The 13,568-nt window shown below is 34.7% G+C and overlaps 3 protein-coding genes across 3 annotated transcripts; all 3 read right to left on the bottom strand.

Annotated features, from left to right (window-relative positions):
- Nucleotides 1-3,056: 3,056 nt before the first annotated feature.
- On the bottom strand, nt 3,057-5,401 carry LOC130803042 (taxadiene 5-alpha hydroxylase). Its single transcript, XM_057667197.1, has 3 exons — nt 4,375-5,401; nt 3,771-3,961; nt 3,057-3,476 (listed from the first exon to the last, which is right to left on the bottom strand). Exons 1-3 carry the CDS (start codon nt 5,375-5,377, stop codon nt 3,168-3,170), a joined length of 1,503 nt encoding a protein of 500 aa, XP_057523180.1. The 5' UTR covers nt 5,378-5,401; the 3' UTR covers nt 3,057-3,167.
- A 2,283-nt stretch (nt 5,402-7,684) lies between these two features.
- LOC130805526 (zinc finger BED domain-containing protein RICESLEEPER 2-like) lies at nt 7,685-11,433 on the bottom strand. The gene is made up of 6 exons (XM_057670298.1): nt 10,799-11,433; nt 10,509-10,745; nt 10,349-10,449; nt 10,193-10,270; nt 10,000-10,073; nt 7,685-7,816 (listed from the first exon to the last, which is right to left on the bottom strand). The coding sequence occupies exons 1-6, from the start codon at nt 11,431-11,433 to the stop codon at nt 7,685-7,687; spliced, it is 1,257 nt and encodes a 418-aa protein (XP_057526281.1).
- A 331-nt stretch (nt 11,434-11,764) lies between these two features.
- LOC130805525 (zinc finger BED domain-containing protein RICESLEEPER 4-like) lies at nt 11,765-12,317 on the bottom strand. Its single transcript, XM_057670297.1, has 2 exons — nt 11,844-12,317; nt 11,765-11,773 (listed from the first exon to the last, which is right to left on the bottom strand). Exons 1-2 carry the CDS (start codon nt 12,315-12,317, stop codon nt 11,765-11,767), a joined length of 483 nt encoding a protein of 160 aa, XP_057526280.1.
- Between the last annotated feature and the right edge of the window lie 1,251 nt (nt 12,318-13,568).

Raw genomic sequence — 13,568 nt, 5'->3', positions numbered from 1 at the left:
CTTGCATATATAGTAGGTGAGCTAATCTTCCTACTACCATATGGTTTTAGGAAATAATGAACTTCACCAAGTGTATGTGCAAGTCAATGCTCTTGACTCGTGGATTTGTAGGCTCAAGCCCACGGGTCTCCCGTGTCCACACGAGTGGGCCACGGTGAAAATTATGTGACGAATTGTCACGGCCTAATATGGTATCAGAGCCAAGTTGTTGTTATCGTGTTTTAGAGGTTATATTGGTGCAACATGGCTACAATGAAACTTGATATTGAGAAGTTTGATAGGAGTGTTAACTTTGGCTTATGGCAAGTCAAAATGAAAGCAATTTTGATACAAAATGGAGTGCATAAAGCACTAGATGGTGTGGAGAAGAGACCGGAAGGCATAAGTGAGGCTAAGTGGGAAGATATGGATGTGAAGGCTCTATCCGCCATACAACTTTGTCTCTCTAATGAAGTTTTGAGAGAAGTTGTAAAGGAGGAAACTTCTAAAGGCATTTGGGATAAATTGGAATCACTCTATATGGAAAAGAGTGTTACCAATCGACTTTTGTTAAAGAGTCGTTTGTATGATCTCAGATTGCAAGAAGAGAAGCCTATGAAACGCACCTTGATGAATTTTACTCAATAGTTATGGATTTGCAAAATATTGATGTAAAAGTGGATGATGAGGATTTGGCTATTCTTTTGTTAGTTTCTCTACCGTCTTCATATAAGCAATTTAGGGAAACCTTGTTATATGGAAGAGACACTTTGAGTAGTGAGGATGTTAGAAAGGCCTTGACTCAAAAGGACCTTATTGATTCTTAATTTGCTCAAAAGGAGTCAAGAGTTTCTAATGGTGCTTTATTTGTTAAAGAGTCGAGTAGGAACAAAAGGAGCATGACTTGCAATTTTTGTAAGAAGAAGGGCCACTTCAAGAAAGATTGTTGGAAATTAAAGGCCAAACAATCCAATGAAAGCAAATCCACAAGAGCTAGCTCTGTCGAAGCTAGCTATGTTGAAGATGAGATATATGATGTTGATGCTCTTGTCGTTATTAGTGAATATAAGGGTGGTGATTCTTGGATTTTGGATTTGGGATGTTCTAGACACATAACTTTTAACTCTAGGTTGTTCTCAACTTATCAAAAGGTTGATGGAAGAAAAGTCACTATGGGCAATGAGGCTAATTGTCCGATAGTTGGTATTGGAGATGTTAAAATTATCATGTTTGATGGTGTTGAAAGAACATTGACCGGAGTTCTTCATGTTCCAGGTATGAATAAAAACATAATTTCCCTTAGTATTCTGGATAAAGAAGGTTTTAAGTGCATTGGTGAAGGTGGAGTGTTGAAGGTTGGCAAGGGTCCTAATTTGTTCTTAAAAGGATCCATTAATGATGGCATGTATATGCTTTTGGGTTCAACCTTAATTAGTTCGGCTTGTGTGTCCACTACTTCAACCGAGCATGAAAATGAAATTGATACTTCTTTTAACGACAGTTTGAGAATAATTTCAACATACTCCAATGAGTCCATGAGATGTATGGACTTGATTGGTAATTAAAAGGATACTCTTATGAGCCCTTTGAGGGCATGTTTAGTGCATGTGCTATGTGTATGCACATGTGTTGTTTTTATTTTGAGTATGATGTTGTGTAAGTTGTTATATTGTGTTGGAGTGAATTAGAGAATTCTATTGACTTGGGTGAACTCAAGTCAAGGTGGAGATTGTTGTGATTAGTGTGACTTGAGTGCACATTTGATGAGGTGCATTCATGTGTGACCTTTGGGATGGAATCCCATGAAAGTGTTAATGTGGGTGTATTAAGTTGATTATTGTGGTTTATGATGATGATTAAAGTATGGATTAATGACGTAATGAAGTATGAGTTAATCAAGGGAGTTATGGGACTTAATGAAGGAGTGCAAAGGTTTAGTTCAAGATGCTCAACAATGTAAGGTCGAGCAACTACTGATAGAAGCCTTCTGAAGGGCCGCTCGACCAGCTCGCTCGACCGAGCGAGCTTCAGGTTGGGTCGAGCGAGCAGACAGAATGCAGCCAGAAGCTTCCTGAAGTCCGCTCAACCGAGCGAACCCCTGTTTTGGTCGAGCGAAGTCTCTGATACTCTAGAATGTTGTTTTATGACTCTTCATGTACTTAGGGATGTTTCGTTATCATTTAATCATAGCTTTAATGTACTTAATGTAACTAAGTGTGATCTCTCCTATAAATAGAGAGCTCTCAATCACATTGTAATAATCCACAAATACACCCCAAGCCAAACACTAGCCTATATCTCTTCTCTATTGTAATTCTCCATATTTGAGAGTTCTTTGAACTCCTTTTGATAATATAAGAGATGCTACACACCGGAGGACGTAGCCTTAGTTGGGTGAACCTCGTTAAATCTTTGTGTCGTTTTTATTGCTTTACTTTCTCCTACAAACATCGAAATCATTGTTAGCGAAATTTGTTTGTCACTAAACTTCATACACTCGATCTTGGCAATATTGGAGTTTGAAACACATCGTTCGAACTCTAATACATTGTCGTTTTCAAATAATCATAAAGCTTAAAATCAAGAATAATTTGTTATACATGGTTAGTTTTGATTTAAATTTATCTTCCAACTCTTGTGAATATAAATATCATATTTGTTCAAGCACTTGAGGTGCTGGATCGATCACTTAAAGCTCAAATTCGAAGAATGCTTGATAGTTGGTTATTCATTCATGTAGGTTTGAGTGGACTCCAACATGCTTTTGATTAACAGATCAAGCAACAAAACACCATGCACTCTTTTATTTACCATCGATATATCCAAAATTTCACCACAACAACTGGTTAGGAGCCTTAATTCATTTGTCAATCTTTACGTATCTAATTATATCTAAAATAATGATTATTAATTTCAACGATCATCCACATACATGTATTATATGCTAATTAATGCAATTATGGTTATTCTTAGCTTGAACTGATTTTGATACTAAAGTTATATGATAAATCTAAACATCTCAGCAAGAAGGAAGTAGTTTTAAGGTAATCCCATATTCTATGAATTATTAACGGAACATTAACCAAATAAATATATTTTCAACAAATATTATCAACACGCCTAATCTAAATCTGTCTTTCCTAAAATGAAAAATAAGGTACTTTAACAATATATAATAGTGTAACCTACTAGATATCATATGTATAATGTTTAGGAGAAATTGTAATGGGCATTCCTTGAGAAGGAAACGGGAGAGGATTCATAACAATCGCCTCATCTGGTTGAACCAATGACCAATTATATTGAGTAACTACCAAATGCACAAAAATGAGAATGTTGAGTTTAGCCAACTGATAGCCTGGACAAGCCCTTGGACCTCCTCCAAATGGAACATATACATAAGGTGGCATGGCCTCCTCGAATCTATTCGGCTCAAATTTCATGGCATCGTTAAAATACTCTTCATTGAAATGTGTCCCATAAGCTGTCCATAGCACCTGCACGCACACATCAATTATATATATGCACTAAATATTATTTTTTTGTTATAAGTGTGAAAAAGTATTTTTGACTAATTTGAGTTCTAACATGTAAAGATGATCGATGCTAATAATATTTGATTAGTACAAAGTATAAATATAAAATTAATGAAATTAAAGTAATTTAGGGTAAAATTTACACGAATTTGATGTAGTTTTTTAAAGGTAAAATTTCATATGTTGTCTCCCCAAACTAAGTTTCAGAATAAAAATCTTTATATCTAATCAAGATTTAAGAAAAAACGAACAAACCTTCCATCCTTTGGGAATGGTGAATCCATCAAACTTGATGTCACAAATGGCTCTTCTAAATGAACCAAAAACGGGAGGATACAAACGCATAACTTCGCGGGCAACTTGCCATGTATATTTCATCTTTAAAACATCGTCCATTGTCAACTTCTCTTCTTCCTTTTGTTTATTTCTTGTAATATCGATCTGCTCTGCTTATTCATAAATAACCCAATAAGAAAGGATCGCAATTGAAAATCAATCAAATATCAAACATTAGTAACTATTTAACATCAAACTTCATTTATAAATAGTATAAACAACAAATGAAGGTGAAATTTTAAGGCTGGGTATGGAACAAGGTGGGTGTTTGGCAAAATAGTTTATTGGTTAATTTTAGTTTATTTTGATACATATAGAAGTGGGTTGTCTAACATCCAATTGTTTGGAAACTTAACTTGTTGAGACAACTTATTATTACAAAAAGTTGTTTTTAAACAAACTAGTTATAATAGCGGAATTAAAAAAGCTGATTAAATTAATCAATAAAATAAGACAATATAATCAACTATTAAGTATTAACTATCAGTTGTTTGCCAAAACGCCCCAAAATCAGACAATATACCTTGTAGTAACATAGAGTAACATTGTGGGTTTTGAGCTAACATCTTGAAAAGCATAGCAATAGCAAAAGAAGTAGTATCATGAGCAGCAAATATCAACAAAACCATATTATCAATCACTTCTACCTCACTAATCTCACCCCTAATCAACCCACCCACTAATTTCGACAATAACGACGTCGTTTCACCTCCATATCCCTCCATTTTTCCCTCCATTTCTTCTCTCTTCTTCCTCACTACATCAACCAATACTTTCTCAATATCCTTCCTAGCTTTCTTGGCTCTCCAAAAACTCGTTCCAGGTACATTCAAAACCGGTGCAAAAACACCTTCTAGAACCTTCTCAAACTTCTCAAATAAATCCTCTTCCACTTCCATCTCCAACAAACACTCACAAATCACCTTGAAAATCAAATACTTTGCAGTTTTATACAAATAAGTAGTTTTTTCTTCTTGAAAAATATTACCACCCCAAAATTTCACCAAATGAGAGCTAATAACCCCACAAATATTGGGCACTAAATATTCTAGTGATGAAATCCCCAAACAAGGCGCCATAATTGACCGAATCAAACGATGTTTTTCCCCTGTTTTCTCCATTATAGAATTTCTACCCATAAGCTGTACAGAAGAAGAAGGCCAAGAACTAACCACAAGCTTAAACTCGTTAGACAAAAAGAATCGAGTAGCATCAGCTCCATTTACCACAATTGTGGGACTACCCATAAGCCTCGTTTTAAATGTTTTCCCATGAGTTTGGATCCTTGGCCTTATAAAATCTTCAAATAATCTGTTCTTCTGTAAGGCTTTATAGAACTCCATTGTTTCTCCAATCCATGGCAAACCCATATCCCCTGGTGGGACCCTTTTGTTTTCATCATTATTTTGAGATAATTTTGTTCTCCTTTTATGTTGTTTAAGTGTTAGAAAGATGATAATACCGACTGTTGAAGCTAGAATTGCACGGAAAAGAGATTTAATGGCTAAATTGATGTAATCTTCCATTGATGGAAGCTAGGAAGTTATGTCATTTAGAAGATTTTCAACTGTATTTTAAGTACTAGATAGTTTATGTGTATAATTGAAGTATAATTAGTTAATTTAAGAATAATATACAGCTAGATAATATAATTAAAACATGGGGAGAATCAATTTTTTGATCTAGACTTGATGAGTTGTTGTACCACTAGGCATTTAGCTAAGCTAATTAATCCAAAAAAATGGAATGAATGTGGACATTAACATTAAAAACATGCGTAAATTGTTGTTTTTGGTTGATTCTAGAAAGTTGTTTGTGAAGATATATTGTCAACTTGAATGCATGTATTTTGCATTAATTCGTGCTGATTCGAAGAATTCACATGGTAATACGTGCATTTGCGTTGTTTAATTTACAAGCACTTTATTGGCTGAAAATACAGTAACCTTCAAGTCATGAAGGACATCTAATTCACTATTTTATGTTGTTAAAACTTTTTTTTTTCCAATTTATGTGAAAGATGACGGACCGTAAAATTATAAAAATTTTACATTGGATTTGGTTTAGTTGAGGCGAATATGAATATACATTGGATGGTTAATGGGCGAATACGGGTATGTAAAGTGTTACCTGCCATGAAGTGGGTTGGTGGTGGGTAAGATATTCCTCCTGCACACTCCATATACACTCGACTTGCATGTTACCCGCTCCTCATATCTACAATAAACTATTTTATGTCATTTTTGTACCTTTTTATCAAGGATTAATTAGCCTGAACAATAAAACCTTTTAACATTTTACGTACAATAATACAAACTATTAATTAATAATAAATAATGCTAACTTTAAGATGAATTTTCCCCTAACATCTAATTTTATTTATAACCTGTAAAACAGGTTATTTCTACCAAAAAAAAAATTTAATAAAAAAAAATACAAATCTCACCCCACCCTTATCCCTGTGTTGTGAACCACCCCACCCCTTTCCCCTATCCAACCCCATTGTCCCTACAATTTTCCCCACCCAGCACTTCCTCATGTCCGCCCCCAACACAATAGCCAGCCATTGCCCTTAAATCGCACCCCCAGGCTTCCAAACATGAAACCCCTCTTCTGCAGGCCACCGATTTTCAGAACTTATGCTATTATGTCCACCTTGAAAATCAATTGCTGAAAATGAGACATTAAGTGGCAGGTTGTTGTTGATGACGTTGAAGATGATGATGATAATGATGCCATAAGTAAGAATCCAACCATAATTTTATCTTCCCTAAACTGAATTTGAGCAAGAAAAGCTTCATATTCTATTGAAATTTTGGGGTTTTTTCTTTTAATGGGTAATTTATAGTAAGATTGAAAGGTTAGAATGAAATGGAAATAATACTACTACTATACAAGGATTTTGAGACTGGAAAAGAATAAGTGCAAAAGTGTCTCATTTTATTCACTCTTAAGTTATGAGTTATGCGTTTTTTAAGATTGGAGATTTGATGCAATTAAGGATAACCCACAATCCAAGGCAAAGGAAGAAAAGCATAATTGTATTATTGCACTTGCTAAGCCTACTGAGCCTACTAAACTTGCTGACTTTTGCTTGAAGATTACGGAAGATCATCTTCAAGATGGACTAATCATGAACATGATTACATGGCAAGGTCAAGATGGAACAAAGAGAAGTTCCCCAACAGCAAAAAAGCAGAACAAAGGGAACAGAAGCCTGTTCCCAAGACAGAAAACAGCAGAACATCAAAGACTTCGAGCTGTCTGTCAGCCCACCTTGCAAGGCATATAACGCCTAGCCTAGTGCACGTATCAGCGTGGAAATCCAAGGGATGGCATCTTTAGACATGAAATAAGAAGCCAAGACTCAGAGGTAACACGAAGAGTCCTCACAGAGCCCACAAGAATGGCTACAAGGTCGTGTACTCGCCAGTTTATTGATAAGGAATGATCAGTTGTAAAATAGTGTATTTTATGTTCTGTTTTAATATTCATGTATTGCACGCGTGTAAATAATAAGGCACGGGGTTAGTTATGTTTATTAGACACCCCAAACTAGCCGTTAGAGCTCTATATAAAGGAGCAACCTCATTGTATCATTTTTCAGTTTTTGATGAATGAAAATTTTCTTCTAGTAAATTGCTTTGCAATTTCCTTCCCTGTGTGAGTTCTTTGTGAGTGAAGCAAAGAGGATATTCGATTTTTCCACGAAGGTTAAGAGAGTGAATCTTAATCCTAGTGTGAGGAAGAGGCCAGTGGCTAAGTGAAGGTCGCTTGTTTCTATCCACGACATAGAGCCATTCCAAAGGAATTGTTCTTGTCATCCTTCTGTTTCATACAAACAGAAGGCTTGTTCGTGTTCTTCGTTGTGTCAAGACTGTTCTTGGCATCATTCTTGAAGGGATTAAACGGGTTCTTGGATCAACCATCCCCATATTCGCATCAAGTGGTATCAGAGTTGTGTTCTGAGAAGGGACACGATCAAAAAGGAGTCAAGAAAATCAGGTATCAATGGTCATTCATACATTTTGGTAAGGATAATCAAAAGGATCAGGTATTGTGCAATTTTTTTCAATTTTCACGAATACAGGTACGAATTCAATCTTATAATTTCATAATACGATCTTTCCTTGTTAATTACTCATTTGTGATTAAGTAATATGCATTATATCTTATCATTGTACGAATTTGATTGAGGAATGAAAATTTCTGAAAATCTAATTATCGCATGAATAAATGTGCATTAATTTTATTTCTAAAAATTTGTTTCTGAATCATTATATGTAGACTCAATTAGGAACGGGAACAGCAACAAGAGGGGGGGTGAATTGTTGTTGTTACTAGTTTAAGCGTTTTTGCCCTGTTTTTGCGGAATTGAATAAAATAAATAAAGCTTAAACTTAGAGCGAAATAATTAAAAGAGACAAACGATTTTTACGTGGAAACCTTCTGGGCCTAAACAGAAGAAAAAACCACGACCCCTCGGGATTTCTAAATTCTCCACTATGTTTAAGGCAACTTGTTACAATTACATTAAACATCTTACTTCACTCGAAGCGAATCAACTAGGCCAACTTCTCTCTCAAATTGCTTCACTCAAAGCAACAAACTTAGCTTCACTAAAAGCTAAACTCCACACTAGCTTCACTAAAAGCTATGTCCTTAGCTTTACTCAAAGCTATTCTCTTCTCTAGCTTCACTAGAAGCTTTCTAATTTCCCCTAGACTCACCCAAGTCTAGTTACAAAGATTCTCTCAAAAACCCTTACAAAAAGGATAAGAATTCTCTAAAAATAGAATTAATAAATTGCACAAGAAAATATTATAAATTAATTGGCATTTTTTAAAACAAAATTTTCTTGTAAAAATTCTCCCAAAATTACGTATGATTTAATGGCTCATACTAAGGCAAGTTTTGAAGAATAACCAAGTCCACTATTTATAGAGCTAAAATCCCTAATAAAAAGGAATATTCCAATCCATTATTCCTTAGCAAAAGATCATGGGAATAATGTGGATTAAACTTCCAAACGGTTATTTCCACAATGACTTGAATAAATCAATCATACGTTTAAAACAACAATAACCGCTGTTCCCTAACAATAGGTTCTGTTCCCTTAAGCAGCAGTTTCTTCAGCAACAGTTCCTGTTCCCATAATAACGGCTGGAACTTTACTAAAAATAGAAACGGTTGATCTCTAGTAAAAATAGAAACGGTTACCTATTACTAATATTAGGGACGGTTACCTTTAGCTAAAAATAGCTAAGGATCCCTTAAAATTAGCTATTATTCCTTCTTAGCTAAATATAGTCATTTACTAAATATAGATCCTAAAATAAAGGATCTTTATTTAGAAAGTCATACGTAAAGATTTTTTAGAAAACTTTTTGCCAATTAACTATAATAAATAAATGCAACAAATTAATTTAATTAATACATCAACTAAAAATCGAAAATAATAATCAGAATTTTCAGTGGACGTAAGCTGACTCCAGTTCAAGAACAGTGCGCTGTCTCCAATTTCCAGTTTTGCTAGAACATCCAACTTGGGAACAGTAAACCTGCTGTCTCCATTTTACATCCTAAGCGATATACTTCTTCTAACATATTTCGGATCCTTTTGACACGTACATTTCCATGAACCAAGTCATAGGTACTATCAATGATCATAATCACGACCGGATATCGACCTGCACACAATCTCTAAAAAAATATTTGTTTAAATAAAGTGTAGTCATCATCAAAACTCAAGAGGTCCAACATTATACATATCAAATTTTGTCAATTAATTCATTAAATTTGATTCTTGAACGTCCTAAGTGAATGCTTGTTGATACTTTGTCGACATTTGTAATCTGAATGTTCGAACTAGGGATGCAAACGGGGCGGGGCGGGGCGGGTATTGGCATTACCATCCCCATGCCCATCTGGTAAATCAATCCCCATCCCCATCCCCATTCTCGCGGCGGGTATAATTTTTTTCCCCGTCCCCGCCCCGATGGGTATGTACCTAATACCATCCCCATCTGGGTATCCATCCCCGTCTAATACCCATTTTACCCGCCCCAACACCCGTCAAATCCCCGCTTAATACCCATATGTGTCACATATTTATTTTCAATTATTTGGGCCTTAAAACCCATAATACATATCCAAACTCCAAAGTCTCAAAGAAAAACACATATCCAAAGTCTCTATTCAAACAAACATATATCCGAAGTCCTAAACGAACACATAATCAAAGTTTCAAACAAATATACATGTCTAAAACAAAAGTATTTCAAGTTTCAACATCAACTCAAAATCATCTAAAGTAAATCAGTCCAGAATAATTTCATCACTATCAAATTTCATTTCGCATTCTTCTTCCAGCTCTCCAACAATTTTAACAAAATCCTTGTCCTTGAATTCTCCACAATCTGCAAAGACAAATGTTTTTATAACCGAATTTTATCAATGCATAAAAATAACACAATATTGATAGGATTTATGCTTACTTTTAAGGGCAGCCCAAATCCAATTTTGAGAACACATTAAAGCTTCAACGGCTTGAGGTAGTAGTCGACTACGATAAGGATCAAGAACTCTACCACTTGTGCTAAAAGCTAATTCGGATGGAACTGTAGAAATAGGAATACTCAAAATATCCCGTGCTACTTGTTGAGAACGGGATATGTGCTTCCATTTGTTTTCCACCAATTTAAAATATCAAAATTATCTTCAAGTGGTATGTTAGCATTTTCCAAATACTTGTCCAAATCAGATTTTTCATAAGTTTGATTTTTGTCTCGCTCTAGAAATTGTGCAAACTCTTCCATATCAACATCATCACAAGAACTCCCACCACTTGCTAAATTGGAAGGTAGTTGCCTCTTACTTTGATTATTCTCACTCCTAGACTCATATTCATCAACTAATCTTCTTAATAGATTGCTAATTCTACTAACCTCTCTATCATAGGATCAAGTATAGTTGCAACTCCCATCAAACCATTCATACTATCCCAATATTTCTTATATTTCTCTAACATTACTTCCGCCATCTTCACAACATAATCATATGGAGATGAAAGCCAAGTAGATAGAGTAATTTTAAGTTTGCAAATTTTAGAAAAGTAAATATTAGTCGTAGGAGTTTTTGAGGCAGATAAATCAAGGGTAAGTTTAGCAAACACTTCTAATAACTTACATATTTTCCCAACTTTTTCCCAATCTTCAGGAGTTGGTGGGTTGTTGTATAGTTTTTCTCGACCACTTAAAACAACAAACACTTCCTTATAATTGATAGCAACACAAAGCATTTCATATGTTGAATTCCAACGAATTTTACAATCAAGGGTTAATTTCCTTTTGTAACCGGAGGCTAATTGATTAGCTACACCTTCAAACTTTTGCACTCTCTTATCAGAACCAATCCAGAACACAACACTTTCCCTTATTCGATTAACTCCATCATACACTACAGCATTTAATCCATCTTGAACAATTAGATTAAGTATATGTGCACAACAACGCATATGTAAGAACTCACCATCCAAAAGTAGAGAACCATATGGGAAAGAGTCCTTTATGATGTTCATCATAGCATCATTAGTTGTACAATTATCTACTGTGATAGATGCCAATCTCAAATCCAAGTTCCATGATTGAATGCATTGTTTTAATGCATCGGCAAGAACCTCGGCATTATGTGGGGCAGGGACATAAAGAAACCTAGTCAAAAAAAAATAATTGCATCAGAAGTAAAGTATGTTAGCACAAGTACAATTATTAGTTGATAGTAATACCTTATGATTCGACTTTGCAACTTCCACGCATTATCAATGAAATGTGAAGTGACTGCCATATAGCCTTTCCTTTGATTACTTCCAGTCCACATGTCCGTAGTTAATGAAATTCGACTTTTGACTTTCCTCAACAAAGCTAGAATATTGTCCTTCTCATCCTCATATCTCTTCATTATATCCTTCCTAGTAGTGGTACGACACGGTACTTTAAAACCAGGTTGTAAAGTCTTAGAGTACTTCCTGAAGCCATAGTGTTCAACCATGCTAATGGGGTACTCATGCAATATAATCATCTCGGCCAAGTTATTTCTTCCCTCTTCTTGACGGAATTCATAAGGAGCCAAAGTCAAAGAATCACTATTATCATTCACATTATGTTGTGTACCGAATAATCTTGTTTGCCGAAGATCTTGACATATTCGCTTTCGACAACTTTGAATGTGGTCCTTCAAATGAGAAGTTCCCGCCTTTGCACCGGCGGAAAGTAGCTTATTACGATGATTGCACTCAGCCTTCTCTACCCCACCAACTCTCTTTCTCTTGAAATCATTCCAAACCGTCGAAGTGTGCTTACTTGTTATAGGTAACACGTTAGGATCAGAAACAACATGTGCTGGACTTTCATACTCATCGACGCTAATAGGAGTACAACTTGCAGTAGTTGATGGGTTTGAAGCCATATTTATCTAACAAGTAAGAATGATTAATGAGTATGAAAAGCCATATTTGTCATTACCAAGAATATAAGCATTAATCCTATGTATATGTAATATATTAAATATTAATATGAATTCTAGATAAAATAGAGTGAAAACAATATTACATTCAAGTTGATGATGTTTAGCCTTGATTAGTTAGGTCCACTAGTTGTGAATGATTTACATAAGTATGATATTATCTGTTCGAGTCGTTAAGAATTTATTTTTAGACATTCTTTTAAAATGTCTCATTCTAATTAAAGTTAAATATTTTATATATATTTGTCAATTTTTTTTTTATTTTTCCGATGTGAAACTTGCGACACACTTAGTATTGGTGACTACAATTTATATATAATGACTCTGCCAGAGAGGTAGTTGAATCTCATTCTCCCCAGTTCAGTTTCCACCTTTGGCTTCAAAATCTCTAATAATAAAGAAATTAACATAAACAAATAAAGGAATTAAGTAGCATTAATATATAATGGTGAAATCAGAGGCAGCAAAGAAGCAAACAGAATCATCCAGCAACAGATCAACAACAACATTATTAAAGAAGAAATACAAAGGAGTAAGAATGAGAAGTTGGGGATCATGGGTATCTTAAATAAGAGCACCCAATCAAAAGACCAAAATCTGGTTAGGTTCTTATTCAACCCCTGAAGCAGCTGCACGTGCTTACGATTATTCAACCCCTGAAGAAATACATACTCATTAATTGTTCAGCCCTCCATAAAAGCTTCATTGATGAAGCATTGAAATTCATGTTTTTGAATTTCAGGATGTGGGTTTCAAACAAAACAGAGGTATAGATTTGGGTGGTTTAGTATGAGATTAAAATTGGTGGGTGGTGAATTACATACTTTATTAGATATTCAGATTCAATTATTTTCATTTTTCATTTTTTTAATTTTTTATTTTTACACATTCATAAATTAAAATTTTGGTTAGTGGCATTCGTTTCAAAATCTATCAGATATTCAGATTCAATTAAAATTACATACTCCAGCTCATTCGTTTCATGCCATTCAAGAGAAAATATGAAAATCATCTGGCATGGTAAACAAATACAGACACCGACAAGCAAATACAGACACCGACAAGCACACTTTATTCAAGAATTTCTTTTTTTCTTTCTTCATTCCACATTGATGGTTTCAAGATGATTGAAGAAGATGATGATTGGAGAAAATCAGAAACTTACCTATTGATGGTTTCAAGATTGAAGAAGAT

The sequence above is a fragment of the Amaranthus tricolor genome, chromosome 2 (assembly GCF_026212465.1).
Source record: "Amaranthus tricolor cultivar Red isolate AtriRed21 chromosome 2, ASM2621246v1, whole genome shotgun sequence".
Taxonomy (NCBI): domain Eukaryota; kingdom Viridiplantae; phylum Streptophyta; class Magnoliopsida; order Caryophyllales; family Amaranthaceae; genus Amaranthus; species Amaranthus tricolor.
This window is presented reverse-complemented; position numbering and strand designations above follow the sequence as displayed.